The 18,769-nt window shown below is 37.8% G+C and overlaps 1 protein-coding gene across 1 annotated transcript in view; it reads left to right on the forward strand.

The window, feature by feature from the left end:
- Positions 1-18,769, forward strand: part of LOC134527397 (protein hobbit-like) — a 619,824-nt gene that overhangs the window by 76,566 nt on the left and 524,489 nt on the right. The window contains exons 10-11 of the mRNA XM_063360060.1: positions 615-819; positions 4,863-5,082. Coding sequence (XP_063216130.1) covers positions 615-819; positions 4,863-5,082 — 425 coding nt within the window. The remainder of the gene's footprint in view (positions 1-614; positions 820-4,862; positions 5,083-18,769) is intronic.

The raw sequence follows: 18,769 nt of genomic DNA on the forward strand, positions 1-18,769 counted from the left end.
CTTTCAATGACAATGTCATTTTACATCTACCTATATAGGCATGTGGCTGGCAATACGTCTTACTAGTGGAGTGACTGTCTCCAACAGCCACAGGCACATAACATTGTAACTGGATTTAACATTTGTCTGGCTCAATTACTAAAGCTTTGGACTTGGCTCTCATTACTATCGCTAAATACTTTATAACAATGTTTTTAGTGAGTTACGATGTAATGTTTCGATAGAAAATGAACTTAAGATATAACTGCACAAAAAAAATTGCCAAAATAAGACATAGCCTTGTTTGGCTCTGAGGTACACATATTGCATTAACACTTGAAAATAACTGTTTAATATTAGCAGTAAGTTGTTTATTATCATTGTTTTGTACAGAAAGTCTTAAATCAATTACTAAGGCCACTGTGGGTCAGTGTAATCAAACCCAACATTTTTAACAGTAAGAAACCCGTGGAGGGGGGGGGGGGGCGTTGTATTTAGCTGCTAGGTTTTTATCTTTGTGCTCACGTTTTCTCCACCAATTCATTCCTTTGTAACCGTGATGTAGTTATTTTACCAAACAAGTGCTTTTTTATACTTTATTAATGGGATTTCCAATATTTTTGTTCGTCGTACAGGACTGCGCCTCAGACAGCCACAGTGGCTCAAACAAACTGTTTGTCACATGTGCATCTTGGATGAGGAGAAAATATGAAGACCACACTGCAAAAGTGAAAGATTTGTGTGTTGTGTTCCGTCCATCAGAGGACGACGCGAGCTTCACTTGTCGATTTGATGATGCCAACATTCAATTCGTGGCTAAACCTCGCCTTTCTTCCCAAGGTAACATAAATTCTTCTATATTTCGTTTATATTTTTTGTTAGAATATAGGTGCATTTTCTTTGTCATACTTGAAATAAACTAGGAGTATTTTAGTGTATAGTCATTTTAAGCTAAAAGCTATGCTGGACTATTATTTTCGTTATAAGCTTCTGAGCTTTACTCAAACCAAACAGTTCCGATGCACTTTATTATTAAATCTTATTTTAAAAGTTTCGTAATTTTCGTTCCGGAACAGAGTTCGCTTTTAACAATTTAAATACCTTTGTTCCATTATTTTCTCCTCTTTTCTCTATATTATTCACTAGGTGTATGCTAGTTAATTGTTATTGAATATTTTAGCAATCATTGTGACATTTCTTTCATGCCAGCTCAATGCAGAAAGTGTTTACTTAGTTTATCGTGTGATGTTTGTAGTGAAATGCACGTTTATTTTCTTGTATAATGTCAGCCTACCATGAATAAATCCTGTTTACTGGCACTTGAATCTAAAATAAACATTATCTGGAAAGATTCATGGTGTAATTTATCTCCATGATAGAATGTTCACCCCTACAGCACACTCGGAAAAATATCCCCTGTTAATTGGCTCCTAGTACAAAACAATTTTTTTTTTTACAGGATTTACTCTGGATTCATATGGGTGGCTAGATTTATGGTAATGTCTGGTGCTAGATCCATATAATACTAGCTACTAAATTTTTATAATTTAGAAAACGCAAAGTTCCCAAAAAAAATATTTTATTTGGCACGAATCCTTGATACTTATGAGCCGATGGCTGTCTCATGTGGTTGAAGTAGGCCATGAAAATTATGTACAGTGAGCCACACCCGCGCTCTAATTCTGTAATCACTCTACGGGATTTGTTACCAACAGGATAGGAGATAAGTTTCACATATCATATGTAACGGGTGGTCCCATGCATATCTGAACCAACCCGCGGAAATGTATCTCATAGGCTCTCAATCCACCAGATAAACCGTGAGCACATCGCAGAAACAACATAGAAGTAGATCGTTTGAATGTTAACCTATCAAGAAATGAGTCTGCGATTTCTCCTGGCCTGTATTGCGGAATGGAAGGTTTTTACCGAGTCCGAACTCAACAAGGTAGTACTCTCTCACTTTTTCTCATCTACTCTTGATGTCAAATAGTTAGCTGCGACGCTGTTTTAAGTGGAAGGCGAACACAAGGTGAAAGGGAGGGTTAGTTCACTCTCTAAACACTCAAACATCCTGTATGGTAGCCATCTTGGCTTTTAAAGTAGGTTATGATAATGTCTAGTTTATGTTGCAATTTAAATTTTATTTCAACTCACAACTCCATGATGTTTTAAAATTCACGCATTAATAAATTTTAAAAAAAGACGAGGGTGGTTTTCAGAGAGAACTAGATTAACCTGTATTGCATGTATTAATTTGAACTTTAAGTTTTCCATTCATTCCGCTTGCACTTGCGTCCAATTCAACCAAATTTACCATCGCCGGTAGATGCCTGAACTCATTAAGATTGAATTGGTGTGTGCCAGAATGAGAGATTACAGTGAAAGGGTGCATCCTTTTGAATTCTTACACTGTCTTATTTGTCACTTTGTTTAAGGGCAGTGATATGAATCGAAAGACAAAATATTATACTCAACATTTTGTCCATAAAAATTAATTGTACTTTATTATCAGCGATTTGGCGAATTTAAAGCATAATAGATAGTTAAAATATTTGAGGTTCAGAGCTTAATTCATTTAGATGAACGAATATAACTGTTAACATGTTATCGATAGTCACACTTACCGTGTCAGAACAGTGGTTTACACAAAGGAGTTGGAAAAGGGGGAGGGGGTTGTTTAGAAAGAAAGGATATATCCTTTCTCTGAAGTTATAAAAAAAATGTGTGCATGAAGTCCACGCGCGACAGCAGTGAAACTTATTGCTTATTAGGTATAGGTAGAGATAAATTATTAGTATTTTTTTATTTAACAAGGGATAGGTGAACTTAAATAAAAAAAATGCCTTTTTCCGCCACCTGTACTCTCGCATCATTTCACTGGCACTTTTTGGCGTCTATTTTGGCGGTTTATTCCCACGATACCTTTGATGATACCTGTTATCTGCTTCTGCCTTATTATTATTACTAGGCAAGATGTCAAATCACAATCAGCAGCTGAATAAAACGAAAGAACAAAAACACTCCAATAGAACATAAATTAAACTTATAAAGTATATCTTACTGGTCTATAAGTTGACGTGCTCCGCCTGTTTCCCTGATGATGGTCGAGTTTCGGGTTTGAGTCCCGTGCACCGGCGAACTGGTGGTGCAATGTTTCTCAGGGGGTAGGTGTGGGCCACGTGGCTGGAAACAGGGGAGACATTGCAGCAGGGAACCCCGAGTTATTGCCCACTCGGGGCGCCGTAAGAAATAACGGTAAACACTGTTTGTATGACGTTGCTTTACTGCAGCAAACAATACAGCACACCGTGCTATTCGCAGAGCTGGCCCTTCACGTCTGAGTGCCATAGCATGTTCCAACATACTTATTTCCCCTCGGTGCTAGTTTCTCATTTATGGTGGTGTGTATGACGGAATTGAGTACTACACCAAAACTTACATCACTGATTAACACAATAGGACAATAAATGTGGTCTTTAACAATGACGCGAATGTTACACTCTGATAATTATGATACAAGAGAGGAGCTGTTCACAGAAAAATGTTACAGAAGTCCGTGGTGCCACATGCATCTTTAACACTAACAAAATAATATGTAGTAAACTTGGGCAGAGGGCCCCTGTAGCTATGCGTCCCGCAGTATCACTGCATGCCCGACTGGCAAAATCCCAAGTGAAATTAATGGCGAATTGAGTAGTTCGCACTTTTAGCCCGGATGCAGCCCCCGGCGGGCGAGGTCGAAACACCTGCGGCAAGTCCGCAGGGACCGAGGTGGGAACCGCGCGTTGTGGCCCTGCGACTACAATATCGATGACTTAACTAAAGAAACGTTCTGGCACTACAAAACTTGACACAAATACATCCAAATGAATAAGCAAATAGATTGATTTCTGGCAGATTGATACACAGCTGATGCACACAACAGTGTCATGTGATAGTCGCGCGGGCGGCTATCGCTAAATCGGCTGCGGTCCGTCCTTTTCGTTACACACTTACGTAGTACTGCACGAGCGAGAGAAGGGAGGAACGACAATGGGCAACAACGGCCTAAGAGACCGGAGGGAGCACTGGAGGTGACATCAAAGTCATTTTGACATTTCAAATCACGCTGTTAACATACAAAAAATTAATTACATTTATAAAGCTATCCTCTTAAGTCCATACGTCTTTTTTACATTTTCAGTAACACTATTCACATAAAATGAATAGCACTTACAAAGTTAATTGCAATAATCAATAATTTATTTCCACACGAATAAATACATTTCTGATACTTTAAATTAAATAAAATAAATGGGGTAGCATCAATCGTAAGCTGTTTGGAAAATTGAGGAGTAAACAAATGCAAGCAGCGTTACGAGAATTCCTTAGCATCACTGCCGCGTCATTTCTAGCTCTCCCCTGCCGTGTCCTCTTCCGGCTGTTACAACTAGTATATAGCATGCTACGCTACTTACCTTTTCGCCACCCCCCCCCCCCCCCCCCTCCGAAATATTTTCGTAACGCTCGAAAATTGTACTTAGGCCCTTCTGCAAACAAGTTTAACTTTAAAAATTTCAAAATATCTGTGAAGGCAGCATGTTACTATGTTAGAAGCCACGTCACCTACAACTACTACTGTAGGCCTACTCGTCATTGTGTTTGCATCAGAAGTAATGTAAGGTTTTTTTAATATACCAGTTTGTGTTAAAATTTAATTTTTTATCTATTTTTCATTTCAATATCCCCCTCCCCCCTCCATAAATTCCTGGATCCGCCACTGTGTCACACGATCTTCTAAGAAGTGACATTGGCTTCAACATAGGCTAATTTTCTAAAACTGTCCTGAAGACATCTGAGTACAAGATGTCGAGTCCCCTGATGTCTTGCCGCGTGGACAGATTGCAGCCGATGCACCAGATGGGAGGTGGCGCTGGGCTACCTCCGCCTGTACAGCAGTGATGATGTTCGCGCGGCATGCGGGAGAAGGAGTACCGCCTCCTCAGAGGCCAGGCATCAGCTGGAGCAGGCGCGGGGCGAGGAGCAGTTGTCTGTGGTGGTCGGCAGCCTGTGCGCGGAGTGGAGTCCCCGCGTCGCCAGATGCCTCGCGCAGTGCGTCAGGTACGTCGCTGCAGTCTCGAGCACCTCCGTGTTACAACAGATAACCATTTCCTCATTCCTCTGCAAACCAGTTGCCAAGACATAGTTAGTACTACAAGAAAGATTTTGTATGTTTGTACTACACATGGTATGGTTATTTTGGCATAAATATAATACTTTTTTCGAGCTAATACATATTGTAAAAAAACATTTATACTTTGGGAAACTCGTAATAAATACATGAGACAAGTGATGTCAGCAAACCTGGCGGCGTGGAGTGTACCTACATTTTGTACAATTTGTTTTAGGCGCGTGAGAACAATTACAGTGTGGCACCTAGCGGCATGGAGTGGAAAATAGCTAGAAAGCAATGAAGTTAGTTAATTGTCTCGAGTTTCGCTGGCACTAATTGGTCAGAGTTTCTCATATTGTCATATTACGATATTTGATAATACTTATTATTTCATACGAAAATTAGCACATAATTTTATATTTTAGTTGATATTTCAAGTAGTATACGAATGTATGTTCTGCGGCAGGCGTCAGGCTGTGGTGCCTGTGGTGCCGACCGCCATCTTGGATTGTGACGTCACGGCGGCCATCTTGAACTCAAAATTCCTCAAAATTCCTCAAAAATGACTCAAAATGACTCAAAAAATTCCCGTTTTCGAGGGAAAAATTCCCGATCCGAGGGAAAAATTCCCGTTTTAGTCTTCAAAAATACCAGGGGTTAGAAATGTCCCCATAGTGGCTTAAATTCCCCTAAGGTCATGCCGCTCTAAGCCACTTGTGGGGAGCTTTGACCTTGACCTTGACCCCGGCAGCCATTTTGGATCCGCCATTTTGGATCCGCCATCTTGGATGACGTCATTTTGTTTTCTCGAACTTTCCTCCATTTTGTTTTCCGCAATTTTGAATGATGACGTCACCGTTGCAATTTCCATTACGTCCGCCATCTTTAACTTTTTTTATTTATTATCCGATTTTAATGAATTTTTTTAAAAAATTATAAAAAAATTAAATAAATAAAATTTTGATATATTTTATTTAAAAAACATACATTTACGACACGGAGCTCGGAGTCCTCGGTTCGAACCCGACGGGTGCAAAAAAAATTAAAAATGGCGACAGGCTCCTTCCCCCCGTGGTGATGCTGACAGACTGACCCCCACCACTTATGTCAAAGTATATATCTTCACCTAGTATATAATCATGTCCGCCATCTTGAAATTTGGACGCCATCTTGAAAATCTTTATTTATTATCCGATTTTAATGAAAAAAATTCCAAAATTCATCAAAAAATTAACTTATTTGAATTCTGTTTTATTATATCGATGAACGTCCTTGGTTCGATTCCCGGCGAGAGTAAACGGTCGATCCTTCCTCCATAAAAGCTACCTAGACTGATCTACCACCACCAGTACCAAGGTATATATCATCAACTGATATGACGTCATGTCCGACATCTTGTCTTCATCCGCTGGAGAAGTCCATCTTGTTTTCGTCTGCTAGAGTGTGCCGATACCATGTTAGTATAATTATCTGGTCACCATACTTTTGTCCTCAACTGTTGACCTTGAATTTTTACCTTGACCTTGAATTTTGACCTTGACCTTGAAATTTGACCTTGACCTTGAATTTTGACCTTGACCTTGAAATTTTACCTTGACCTTGAAATTTGACTTTGTCCTGGAAATTTGACTTTGTCCTTGTCGACCATCATGGATTCGACATTTTATGTTCAGTACATGCTACCAGGAGCTACCACCTGTCGGAGTATGCCATCTTGTGTGTGTACTTGTATTATAGAGCACATTTCCATCTGGATAATTATATTCTAACCCGCTAGAGTGCAGTAATCATTTATTACCGAGGTGCCCCCGCTATCTTGAAATTCGGCCGCCATCTTGAAATCATGTAATAATGTAGCTAGAAAAGCGGGAAAAAAATCCAAAATTCATCAAAAAAATCACTCATTAACTTACATATTGATTCGATCCGCTCCTGTCCTCGGTTCGATACCCGATCGATTCAATAATGTTTAATTTTATGTAAAAATAATAATAATTTCAATAAACCATGTTCAAAATTCTTAAAGAGACTTTAAATCCTCTACTACCATCATCCTATCCGACATCAAGACAAACATTTAGGAATTTTCGTAATAATTAAACTAAAAATTCAGGAAAAAGTTAAAAATTCATTAAATAAATTTGTAATCTATATACTGATTGATTAGATCGACTTAGGTCCTTGGTTCGATCCCTGGCCGATACAAAACAACTTTAAGTTTAAAAAAGTACCAGAAAAGTTTAAGGTTAGAGAAATAAAACACCTCAAAGTCTTTTACAAACATAATATTTATTACACAATTTCTATCCTACTACAGGATCACTTGCGAAAGCCAGCAATCTTATAAACATTTAGCCCTGCATAGACGTGCAACGACTACTTCTTACCTCCAACAGCTCCAAATGCTCCAACAGCTCCAACAGCTCCAAATGCTCCAACTGCCTTTTCTTTCAACAGCTCCAATGATATTGGGCTACAATGCTACGAGTCTAAGAGACTACGAGGCTACAAGGCTACGAGTCTAAAAGGATCTAGCTGGTTCCGAGTTATACATGGCTGCGAGACTGCATGAATAAAAGACCGCATGGCTACGAAACTATTTATGTCAATAAAGCTACTCGGCTCCAACACGCAATGTACACACAGTACACACAGGAAACGGAACGTACACACAGTACACACAGGAAACAACGTACACACAGTACACACAGGAGACGGAACGTACACACAGTACACACAGGAAACGGTGACATGAACACACAGGAAACGGAATGTACACACAGGAAATCAGAACGTACACACAGTACACACAAGAAACGGAACGTACACACAGTACACACAGGAAAACTAAATGTACACACAGGAAAACGAAATGTACACACAGGAAAACGAAATGTACACACAGGAAACGTGACGTACACACAGGAAAACGGAACGTATACACAGTACACACAGGAAAACGGAATTCACACATAGGAAAACGTAATGTTCACACAGGAAAACGAAATGTACACACAGGAAAACCAAATGTACAAACAGGAAAACAAAATGTACACACAGGAAAACGAAATGTACACACAGGAAAACGGAATGTACACACAGGAAATCGGAACGTACACACAGTACACACAGGAAACGGAACGTACACACAGTACACACAGGAAAACGAAATGTACACACAGGAAAACGAAATGTACACACAGGAAACGTGACGTACACACAGGAAAACGGAACGTACACACAGTACACACAGGAAAACGGAATTCACACACAGGAAAACGAAATGTACACACAGGAAAACAAAATGTACACACAGGAAAATGAAATGTACAAACAGGAAAACGAAATGTACACACAGGAAAACGAAATGTACACAAAGGAAAACGGAATGTACACACAGGAAATCGGAACGTTAACACAGTACACACAGGAAACGGAATGATCACACATACAGTAGCGGAAACACAGGCTTATTTGGAAATCAGGATACAAGAAATAAATCATACTTTTTTAAAATATAAATATTTTTTTTATTTTTCATTAGTACACACATGACAGTTAATCAAATGATTATTGTATGTAGCCAGCGTTCCGAAGTTCTTTAAGTATGGTCGATACTTCCACGATATGCGAGTAGTTCCCTCTACGAACAAATGCCACCATCAGTCTTAGCCGGTCAACCAATATGTTTGGATCTTTCCATGATGTGGAATCAATCTCTTCTGCCACCATCTTCATTGCTTGTTTATTATAAATATTATGATCTCTGGTGTTTTTCGTTTTAACACCAACCTCAGGGTTACTTTCATCATCTAGCCAGCGATCATCACAAGCTTGATCAGATTTATTTATTATAACACGACGTTTCCATCGCTTCGGTCTCAGGACACCACCACATTCTTCGATCTTGTCAGCTTTAGGTTCTGCATCACAGTCTATGCCTTTGTAAACAGCCTCAGAGTCACTGTAGCAATCACCGTAGAAGACATCCTCTTCACCCAGATTACTGCAAGAACTCGATATCGTTGATGTCGAAGTGTCTTCATCGCCTGTATGCTTCCTTTTCAGGAGTCCACCATTTATACAAAGTATGGAGGATCTGCTAAATATAGGCTTGAATGTATTCTCACTTTTCACGGTGTTGATACCTTCATTAGTTTCAGTCTTCCCGATACCATCAACATCCTTCAATATTTGTTTCTCGTCACGATCGGCGTGCTAAGGCTTCCATCTTTTCTATATTAATAATATTATTTGTCTTAAAATCTCCGCGTCCGTGTACACTATAACAGACGTAAAGACATCATCATCGTAGCTGTTATCAATATTATCATGAGCTGCATCAATATCACTCATTTTATGATATCGTTTCCACATTTCAGTTGTCAGAGATGTACCACAATCTATGATCTTGTGAGCTCCATTCTCATTTTCTGTAAAAGCCTATGAGTCCCAGTTTTATTATTTAATCTGTCAACCCATCATCACAAACTCAATTAAATCATCTTAGTATATAGAAAAAAAATCATCAAAGTTCCTTTCATTTAATCATAGGAACCGCATCATCCTTTCCACATATAGTGTAGTTTTTTGAGCCCAAGAGTCTTTCATTATATATACCATGCAGTGTTCTTCAAGAGATGTGGTATACCACCATTTCTACATACAAATCCATCCTATCATTGATTTGTTTACACATAAAAAAACCTTCACGCTATTTTTACATGTTTTATTAAATTATCTCTTCGACTAAAATAATTACCACACATAGTAATTTCTACAAAGGACACTTTGTCCAAGACATTTTATCCATCATCTGTCTGAAAACAACCACGTCCCATCTATATCACAAAGGAAACGAGGGTTAGTGGAGATAGGTCAAACAAGTGCTAGTCACTCATAGGGTAAGAACCAGTGTTCGATACGTATCTCAGTCATTGTAGCATCTATGTATTTTTCTTACCTCATGTAGAAAAATATGTTCCAATGCATACGAATTTAAACTTATTCACGTGCGACTAGTCAAAAGTACATAAATTCAAGCACGTCAACCGCAAAAAAAAAAATTCTCAAGGATAGAGGCAGAGACTTCTCGATCGAGACACGCCTACCATCACCTGCAAATGAACATTGACCCCTCGCGCGGGAATCGCAAGCTTGCAGAATGCTGCGACACTCATATGTTTTGTTCGAGACATGCATACATCACGTCGCTAGCCTTCCAACACAGTACACGTAAAACTCCAGTGAAATCGTAATCCAGCATACGTAAAGTACTTGCTGGAACAACTTCAAAGTATACATCACTGAACCAGAGCAGAAAATCAGCCTACGTATGTATATCTTGCTACCTACAAAAATAAATGTATAGCACATATACGAGAGGAGTCGATTCCTACATACCATACTCAATACTCTGATAATTATAAGCAGCAAAATATTTTAAATCAAGACCTTAGCCAGTATACCTTCATTTTCCCATGTTTTAAAAATTCATGTTAGTAATCAGCAACAAAGGAGTGAGTAACTTGGACGAAGAACCGCTTTCCAAGTATCCGGAATCTTACTGATACAACCCATCCAGTGCACCAGCATACCCCGAAGTGTGGTCAATTGATAAACATTCTTTAATTTTTTAATATCACGTCCGTAGTGTACACCAATATATGACAGGTTACGATTTAAGACCATAAATTTCCCACAAGTCTGTTAGTTTTATTTCGGGAAGTAATAAATTATTCCTCAAAAATAATAAATCAAGTTCCTATCAGATTTTCTCTAATGTTACGGCATTACCTGTACCTGCACATTACCAAAACATCTCCCATAAAAATCTTAAGAATGCAGATGGCATACTCAGACAAAAATAATTTTAACAAAAAAAAAAAGTCTTCAGCATTATTGATAAAAAAAATAATACACACAAACAAGACAGAACGCGCATTACAAATTCGACCTAAATTTCGTGTCAAATTTAGTTTATTACTTTAAGATAAACGATGTAGGTTAGGGAAAAATATATAAAAAATTCTTTAATTCTATAATTTATTTAAAATTTTACATTTATACACAATAAAATCTGACATGGTATATATATCGTATACATTTCTCAGTTCATGCGACATTCATTTTTATTAAAATAAATTATTATAGTTCGTATTAAGAGTGAAAAAATACAAATAATTCATACAGATCACGATACATCAGATCAGGAGTGTAACACCTTATAGGGTCAGAAATTATGCTAGAAACCCGTCTTTACAAAATTGATAAAGTTTTTTCAAGTTAAATTTTCGTGTAACCTGTACACCGCACTTCTCACACAGTAACTTTACACGGTCAAGATTTCTTCTGCAGCCATGCCTTTCATGGATGCATGTACTTCGTACTCGTTCAAAACGTTTACCACAGTAGCGGCACTGATACAGATACTCATCGCAATTACCATCGCTTCCCCGATGTACAACTTGCAAATGAACTTTGCTTTTACAATGCCTATTCAAATTACTTTTGTTTGTGAAATGTACACCACATGGCTCACACAGAAATGTCAAACGATTAACGTTTCTTCTACAGACATGATTTTCATGTCTTCTTGCATGTTGTCGGTATTTAAAACTTTTGCTACAGTACGTACACAGATGTCTCGTCGTTAGACCGTTAGTCACCAACGGCTCGGAAAGTATATTACTTTCAATGTGCACTGCTGTTGTAGGCGACGAAGTCCCGTATGTTGCATGAGCTGGATATTTCCCAGTCGACATTGACAGATCATCTGTACTGGATGCCAAAGAATCTGAAGTATACACGACTGATGCAGAAGCTGGGAATTGCTCACAAAATGTTTTATTTACGAAATGCGGTGTATTTGCAGGTATCGGAGTCTCCTCTGCGTTCGATAATGAACACATTGAAGTCTCTTGGAGTGAAGAGACAGTAGATACAGCCATCATCGGGATCTCTGGAGATGGTAGCTTCGTTACCATCGGAATCTCTGGAGCTTCCCTCATCGTTGTCATAGGGATCTGCTTCGTCATCATCGCCTCCGTCGTCAGGGACCCCGGTGAAGACACGAGACCCTCCGTCAAGATCTCTGCAGTCGTTGACCCCGCCACCATTGGGATTTGTACCGATTTCGACGTTGCTACCATTGAGTTCGGATACACATCACTATTCATATACCAGACTTATATGCAGACGAGCCAATCCATCAAATCTGCACTGTACCACTACAAGAGGTGGACTGAGGGACCTGCTGTCTAAGAGACTCGCTTAAATAACAGTGTCCGCTTGTATAATACGCAAGGCAATACATCATCCATTGTTATTACTTAAAAAAAATTAGGAATTTCAAGGAATAAGAATTTAAATTATATATACAAACAACTAATCACACATCCTACATGCACGGTTAATTTAGACTTAATAGAGGAGCAAGAGTCTGTAATCAATGGAACTTTCAGAATCCCTACAAAATTTAAACTACTCAAGTGTAAATTTTATTATGTACAGCTACACATAACCTCCAACTGACTCCAAATTTCTACAACACATGACTGAATTATTTTATCCGATACCAGGCAAGGTCCAAAGTCAATTATTTTTTGTACCTCTCATCTACAGTTCAGGGGAGCTTCAGTGCTGATAAAGCTACAGCCAAGACATGCTCAGTACCACACATCTTCAAAATCCTAACCCTTCAAAGTCGATCCTTGTTAAGCCTTACGACAAAAGTCTCCGAAACAAGAGACCTACTCTATAATTTTAATAGACATTTTTAAGCTTTTCATAGCACACATCGATAAATATCTTCGTAAATAACCCAAAATATTATCAGACCACTAGCATTCGATTTATGCACATACTGTGGGTCACCAACATATTCATCAACACATGACCATTCTACATTAAGCTCCCCACTTACTTCCATCAGTCTACTAGGCTCCACGCTGCACACATAAACTAAAAGAAGTCAATTAACAACCTATTATTTATTTACATTCGAATATTTAACAGCATACCGTCGACTAGTAAAATAAGCCTGACAGTGAACATGTTAGCAAAGTCTACATTTATATAGGACCAGGAATCCATTGAACATTCAGAACCTAGCTACACATACACAGTGCTGGATGCAAGGAATTCTACACTCATTAGCCATCACTGACACTCATATTACATCATAGGCACTTGAGTCAACACTCATTTTCCATCATTAACATGCACACAAATGCAAATTAACCACCATTGACACTCAATTCAACACTCACTTTCCATAATCTAATCTCAATTCGGCACTCATTTTCCATCATCGACACTCAATTCAACACTCACTTTCCATCATCGACACTCAATTCAACACTCACTTTCCATCATCGGCACTCAGTTTCCATATTCGACACTCATTTCAACACTCATTTTCCATAGTCGACACTCAGTTTCCATCATCGTCACTCATTTTCCATAATCGACACTCAATTCGACACTCATTTTCCTTAATCGACACTCAATTCAACACACATTTTCCATCATTGACACTCAATTCGACATTCAATTTCCATCATCGACACTCAATTCGACACTCAATTTCCATCAACTACACTCAATTCGACACTCATTTTCCATCATAGACACTCAATTCGGCACTCATTTTCCATAATCGACACTCAATTCGACACTCAATTTCCATCATCGACACTCAATTCGACACTCATTTTCCATCGATGACACTCAATTCAACACTCATTTTCAGTCATCGATACTTAATTATACATACTCCTTCCTTCTTCGACACTCATTTTCCATCATCTACATACAGTAAAATGGAAACTTTCCACATACACACACACACACAGAGATATATATTAATATATCCATACTCAACTCAATTCTTTAAAGTAGCAAACACATGAACTTTGTTAGAGCATGAATAACGACACATTTTAATAACAATTTTTAAAATTATATTTATATCAAAAATACAAAAGTATAAAAATTCGTCAGTCAATAAACATTACTAACTTATTATATACCCTGAAATTCTAAGTTCATCAAGAATAGTCCACGTTACTTTGATAACTGATAAAATTTCGTCATCTTGCGAAACAAGTAAAAGTCGCACCCTGTTCACCAACACGTTCGGGTCTTTCCACGATATATAATCAATTTCACTTGATGACACCATCTTCTTCGATTGTTTGCTGAACATATTTTGAAAATTTTTGTAATAATGATTATGATAATTTGTATCTTCATCATCGCTGCTGTCCACATCTTTATCAAACACACTGACATCTTCATCTTGCATATCCCAGTATTTCGAATTTTTTAACATTGGAGTACCGTCATTGGCATTAAGCTTACTTGCTAAATTTCCAAAAAAAATATTCCAAAGTCCGTAGAAGTCTACTATAAGACGTCTTGTCACTTTTTCTGGACATGTTACTTTCATTATCTTCTACCTTACTTATATCTCCAACACCATTTAAGCTATATCCTTTCTCAAGACCTGGAGAGATTTTAACACAATCGCTTTTAAGGCTAGGTAGATCAATTTCATTGTAAGACATACTGTCCCCGAGCATATCGTCTCCATCTATGTACTTTATCTCCTGAACGAGCTTGGCTTTACAAGTTTTATAGTGTCTTTCTAAATTCTCTCTTCGTGTCATCCGCCTACCACACTTGCCACAACTTAGGATTTGACGGAATGGACTTTTAACACAATCGTTCTTTTCATGTCTACAAGCATTATAGCTTTTATCAAAGTATTTGCTACAGTATGTACAATGTCCTTCAGATCGAGATCGATATTTGAGTATCGTACCTTCACTAGACTGTACGTACTCCATAATGGTTGAATAGCCACTAAAAGTATTTTTTAGGTACTTCGTATTTTTATGTATGAACATTCATCAACTATTTACGAAAAAAGATTTTTTTTTCTCATTTTGACTAAAAAACTCATGTTCCACGTAGTTTTACTACCCACCTTCATATTTCCTCATATGTTATGTTGTAAAAGCAACCAAAGTTCGTTGTAGGTTATGGAATGCTCACTCGCGATCTCTTGAAAAAGGTGTGCCTCCCTAGATCTCAAGAGGAAGAACATTGACCTTATTTAAAAATTAGTGAATAATACCATAGTCTAGCAAGAATCACAAGATAATCTATTCTCATATTAGCAACCATCATGTATCAGTTGTCTGTATAAGCAGTCAATGATTTGTGTGGAATGCAGGATGCTCCCTAACGATCGCAACAGAAGGAGGGCTTCGCTAGAACTCAAGGGGAAGGGAAATCTTCGTGTGTGATAGCGTTTCTCAGTTGCTTCATGACGTAGTAATCGTCTGATTAATGAACTTTTGTTTTTGCCTGATTTCCACCTGTTAAAATTCTTTTTTAAGTGTTGATTTGATAATATGACTTCGGAAATTTATACGAAACTCTGAATAAAATTACCTATCTTAGACACCAAGTACAATGCAGTTTGTCCTTCATGTTAAAGCTTCTCAGCTGTCTCAAAGCATATTATTTTTCTGAGTAAGGTTATTATTATTTAAATCCACCTGATAATAGTATTGTATGTGCTGATTTATTGACAGAATTTCACTAATTAAATGTAACTCTGAATAGAAATGTCATGACTCATTAAGTAAAAAATTATTCATGCAGGGATAGATTTCTCACAAATAATCAGGAGCACTCGGAGAAAACCATCAGATTTCTCACAAATAATCAGGAGCACTCGGAGAAAACCATCAAATGTCTAGTCAAGTATAATCAGAAGCACTCGGAGAAAACCATAAGATGTCTAGTCAGGTATAATCAGGAGCACACGGAGAAAACCACCATAATATTGTCAAGAATAATCGGAAGCACACGGAGAAAACCATCAGGGAGGATGTCGTTTATAAACATCATAAATTACCAATTTTTTTTTAAAAAGTCCAAATTTAATCCTGCTTAAGCAAAGAGTTCACAAGCAGACTTGTGCTAGAACTCTCATGTTGCTGAAGCAAAGAGTTTACAAACAGACTTGTGCTAGAACTCTCGTGTTGCTGAAGCAAAGCGTTTACAAGCAGACTTGTGCTAGAACTCTCATGTTGCTTAAGCAAAGAGTTCACAAGCGGGCTTGTGCTAGAACTCTCATGTTGCTTAAGCAAAGAGTTCACAAGCTGACTTGTGCTAGAACTCTCATGTTGCTTAAGCAAAGAGTTCACAAGCGGGCTTGTGCTAGAACTCTCATGTTGCTTAAGCAAAGAGTTCACAAGCTGACTTGTGCTCGAACTCTCATGTTGCTTAAGCAAAGAGTTCACAAGCTGACTTGTGAACTCTTTGTTTAAGCAGGATTAAATTTGGACTTTTATAAACATCATAAATTACCAATTTTTTTTTAAAAAGTCCAAATTTAATCCTGCTGAAGCAAAGAGTTCACAAGCAGACTTGTGCTAGAACTCTCATGTTGCTGAAGCAAAGAGTTCACAAGCTGACTTGTGAACTCTTTGTTTAAGCAGGATTAAATTTGGACTTTTTTTAAAAAAATTGGTTATTTATGATGTTTATAAACGAAATCCTCCCTGATGGTTTTCTCCGTGTGCTTCCGATTATTCTTGACAATATTATGGTGGTTTTCTCCGTGTGCTCCTGATTATACCTGACTAGACATCTTATGGTTTTCTCCGAGTGCTTCTGATTATACTTGACTAGCTATTTGATGGTTTTCTCCGAGTGCTCCTGATTATTTGTGAGAAATCTATCCCTGCATGAGGAATTTTTTACTTAATGAGTCATGACATTTCTATTCAGAGTTACATTTAATTAGTGAAATTCTGTCAATAAATCAGCACATACAATACTATTATCAGGTGGATTTAAATAATAATAACCTTACTCAGAAAAATAATATGCTTTGAGACAGCTGAGAAGCTTTAACATGAAGGACAAACTGCATTGTACTTGGTGTCTAAGATAGGTAATTTTATTCAGAGTTTCGTATAAATTTCCGAAGTCATATTATCAAATCAACACTTAAAAAAGAATTTTAACAGGTGGAAATCAGGCAAAAACAAAAGTTCATTAATCAGACGATTACTACGTCATGAAGCAACTGAGAAACGCTATCACACACGAAGATTTCCCTTCCCCTTGAGTTCTAGCGAAGCCCTCCTTCTGTTGCGATCGTTAGGGAGCATCCTGCATCCCACACAAATCATTGACTGCTTATACAGACAACTGATACATGATGGTTGCTAATATGAGAATAGATTATCTTGTGATTCTTGCTAGACTATGGTATTATTCACTAATTTTTAAATAAGGTCAACGTTCTTCCTCTTGAGATCTAGGGAGGCACACCTTTTTCAAGAGATCGTGAGTGAGCATTCCATAACCTACAACGAACTTTGGTTGCTTTTACAACATAACATATGAGGAAATATGAAGGTGGGTAGTAAAACTACGTGGAACATGAGTTTTTTAGTCAAAATGAGAAAAAAAAATCTTTTTTCGTAAATAGTTGATGAATGTTCATACATAAAAATACGAAGTACCTAAAAAATACTTTTAGTGGCTATTCAACCATTATGGAGTACGTACAGTCTAGTGAAGGTACGATACTCAAATATCGATCTCGATCTGAAGGACATTGTACATACTGTAGCAAATACTTTGATAAAAGCTATGATGCTCGTAGACATGAAAAGAACGATTGTGTTAAAAGTCCATTCCGTCAAATCCTAAGTTGTGGCAAGTGTGGTAGGCGGATGACACGAAGAGAGAATTTAGAAAGACACTATAAAACTTGTAAAGCCAAGCTCGTTCAGGAGATAAAGTACATAGATGGAGACGATATGCTCGGAGACAGTATGTCTTACAATGAAATTGATCTACCTAGCCTTAAAAGCGATTGTGTTAAATTCTCTCCAGGTCTTGAGAAAGGATATAGCTTAAATGGTGTTGGAGATATAAGTAAGGTAGAAGATAATGAAAGTAACATCTCCAGAAAAAGTGACAAGACGTCTTATAATAGACTTCTACGGACTTTGGAATATTTTTTTTGGAAATTTAGCAAGTAAGCTTAATGCCAATGACGGTACTCCAATGTTAAAAAATTCAAAATACTGGGATATGCAAGATGAAGATGTCAGTGTGTTTGATAAAGATGTGGACAGCAGCGATGATGAAGATACAAATTATCATAATCATTATTACAAAAATTTTCAAAATATGTTCAGCAAACAATCGAAGAAGATGGTGTCATCAAGTGAAATTGATTATATATCGTGGAAAGACCCGAACGTGTTGGTGAACCAAGGTTATTAGAGAGAGGTTGCCTCGATCGCTTGCGCATCGTTCTGCGCATCGCGTCACTTGCAGCCCCGGCTCGGCTTGCCAGCCCGTCCGCTCCTATCAGTTACTTAGTTTACAAGCACATCTGCTCGTAATAACGTGTCAAACTACAGCGTAATGCAGGGAGAGTTATTGTTATGAGTTTAATTGAGAGTGCGTGTGTTATAAAATGTTAGTGTTGCTTATATCATAAGTGCACAGGTGCTTCGTTAATTATAACTAGCAGGCAAAATGTTAAGAACACGAATTATTTAAAGTGAATTTGTTTTGTTAGACTAAACGCTG

This window comes from Bacillus rossius, chromosome 1 (genome assembly GCF_032445375.1).
Source record: "Bacillus rossius redtenbacheri isolate Brsri chromosome 1, Brsri_v3, whole genome shotgun sequence".
In the NCBI taxonomy this organism is placed as follows: Eukaryota; Metazoa; Arthropoda; class Insecta; order Phasmatodea; family Bacillidae; genus Bacillus; species Bacillus rossius.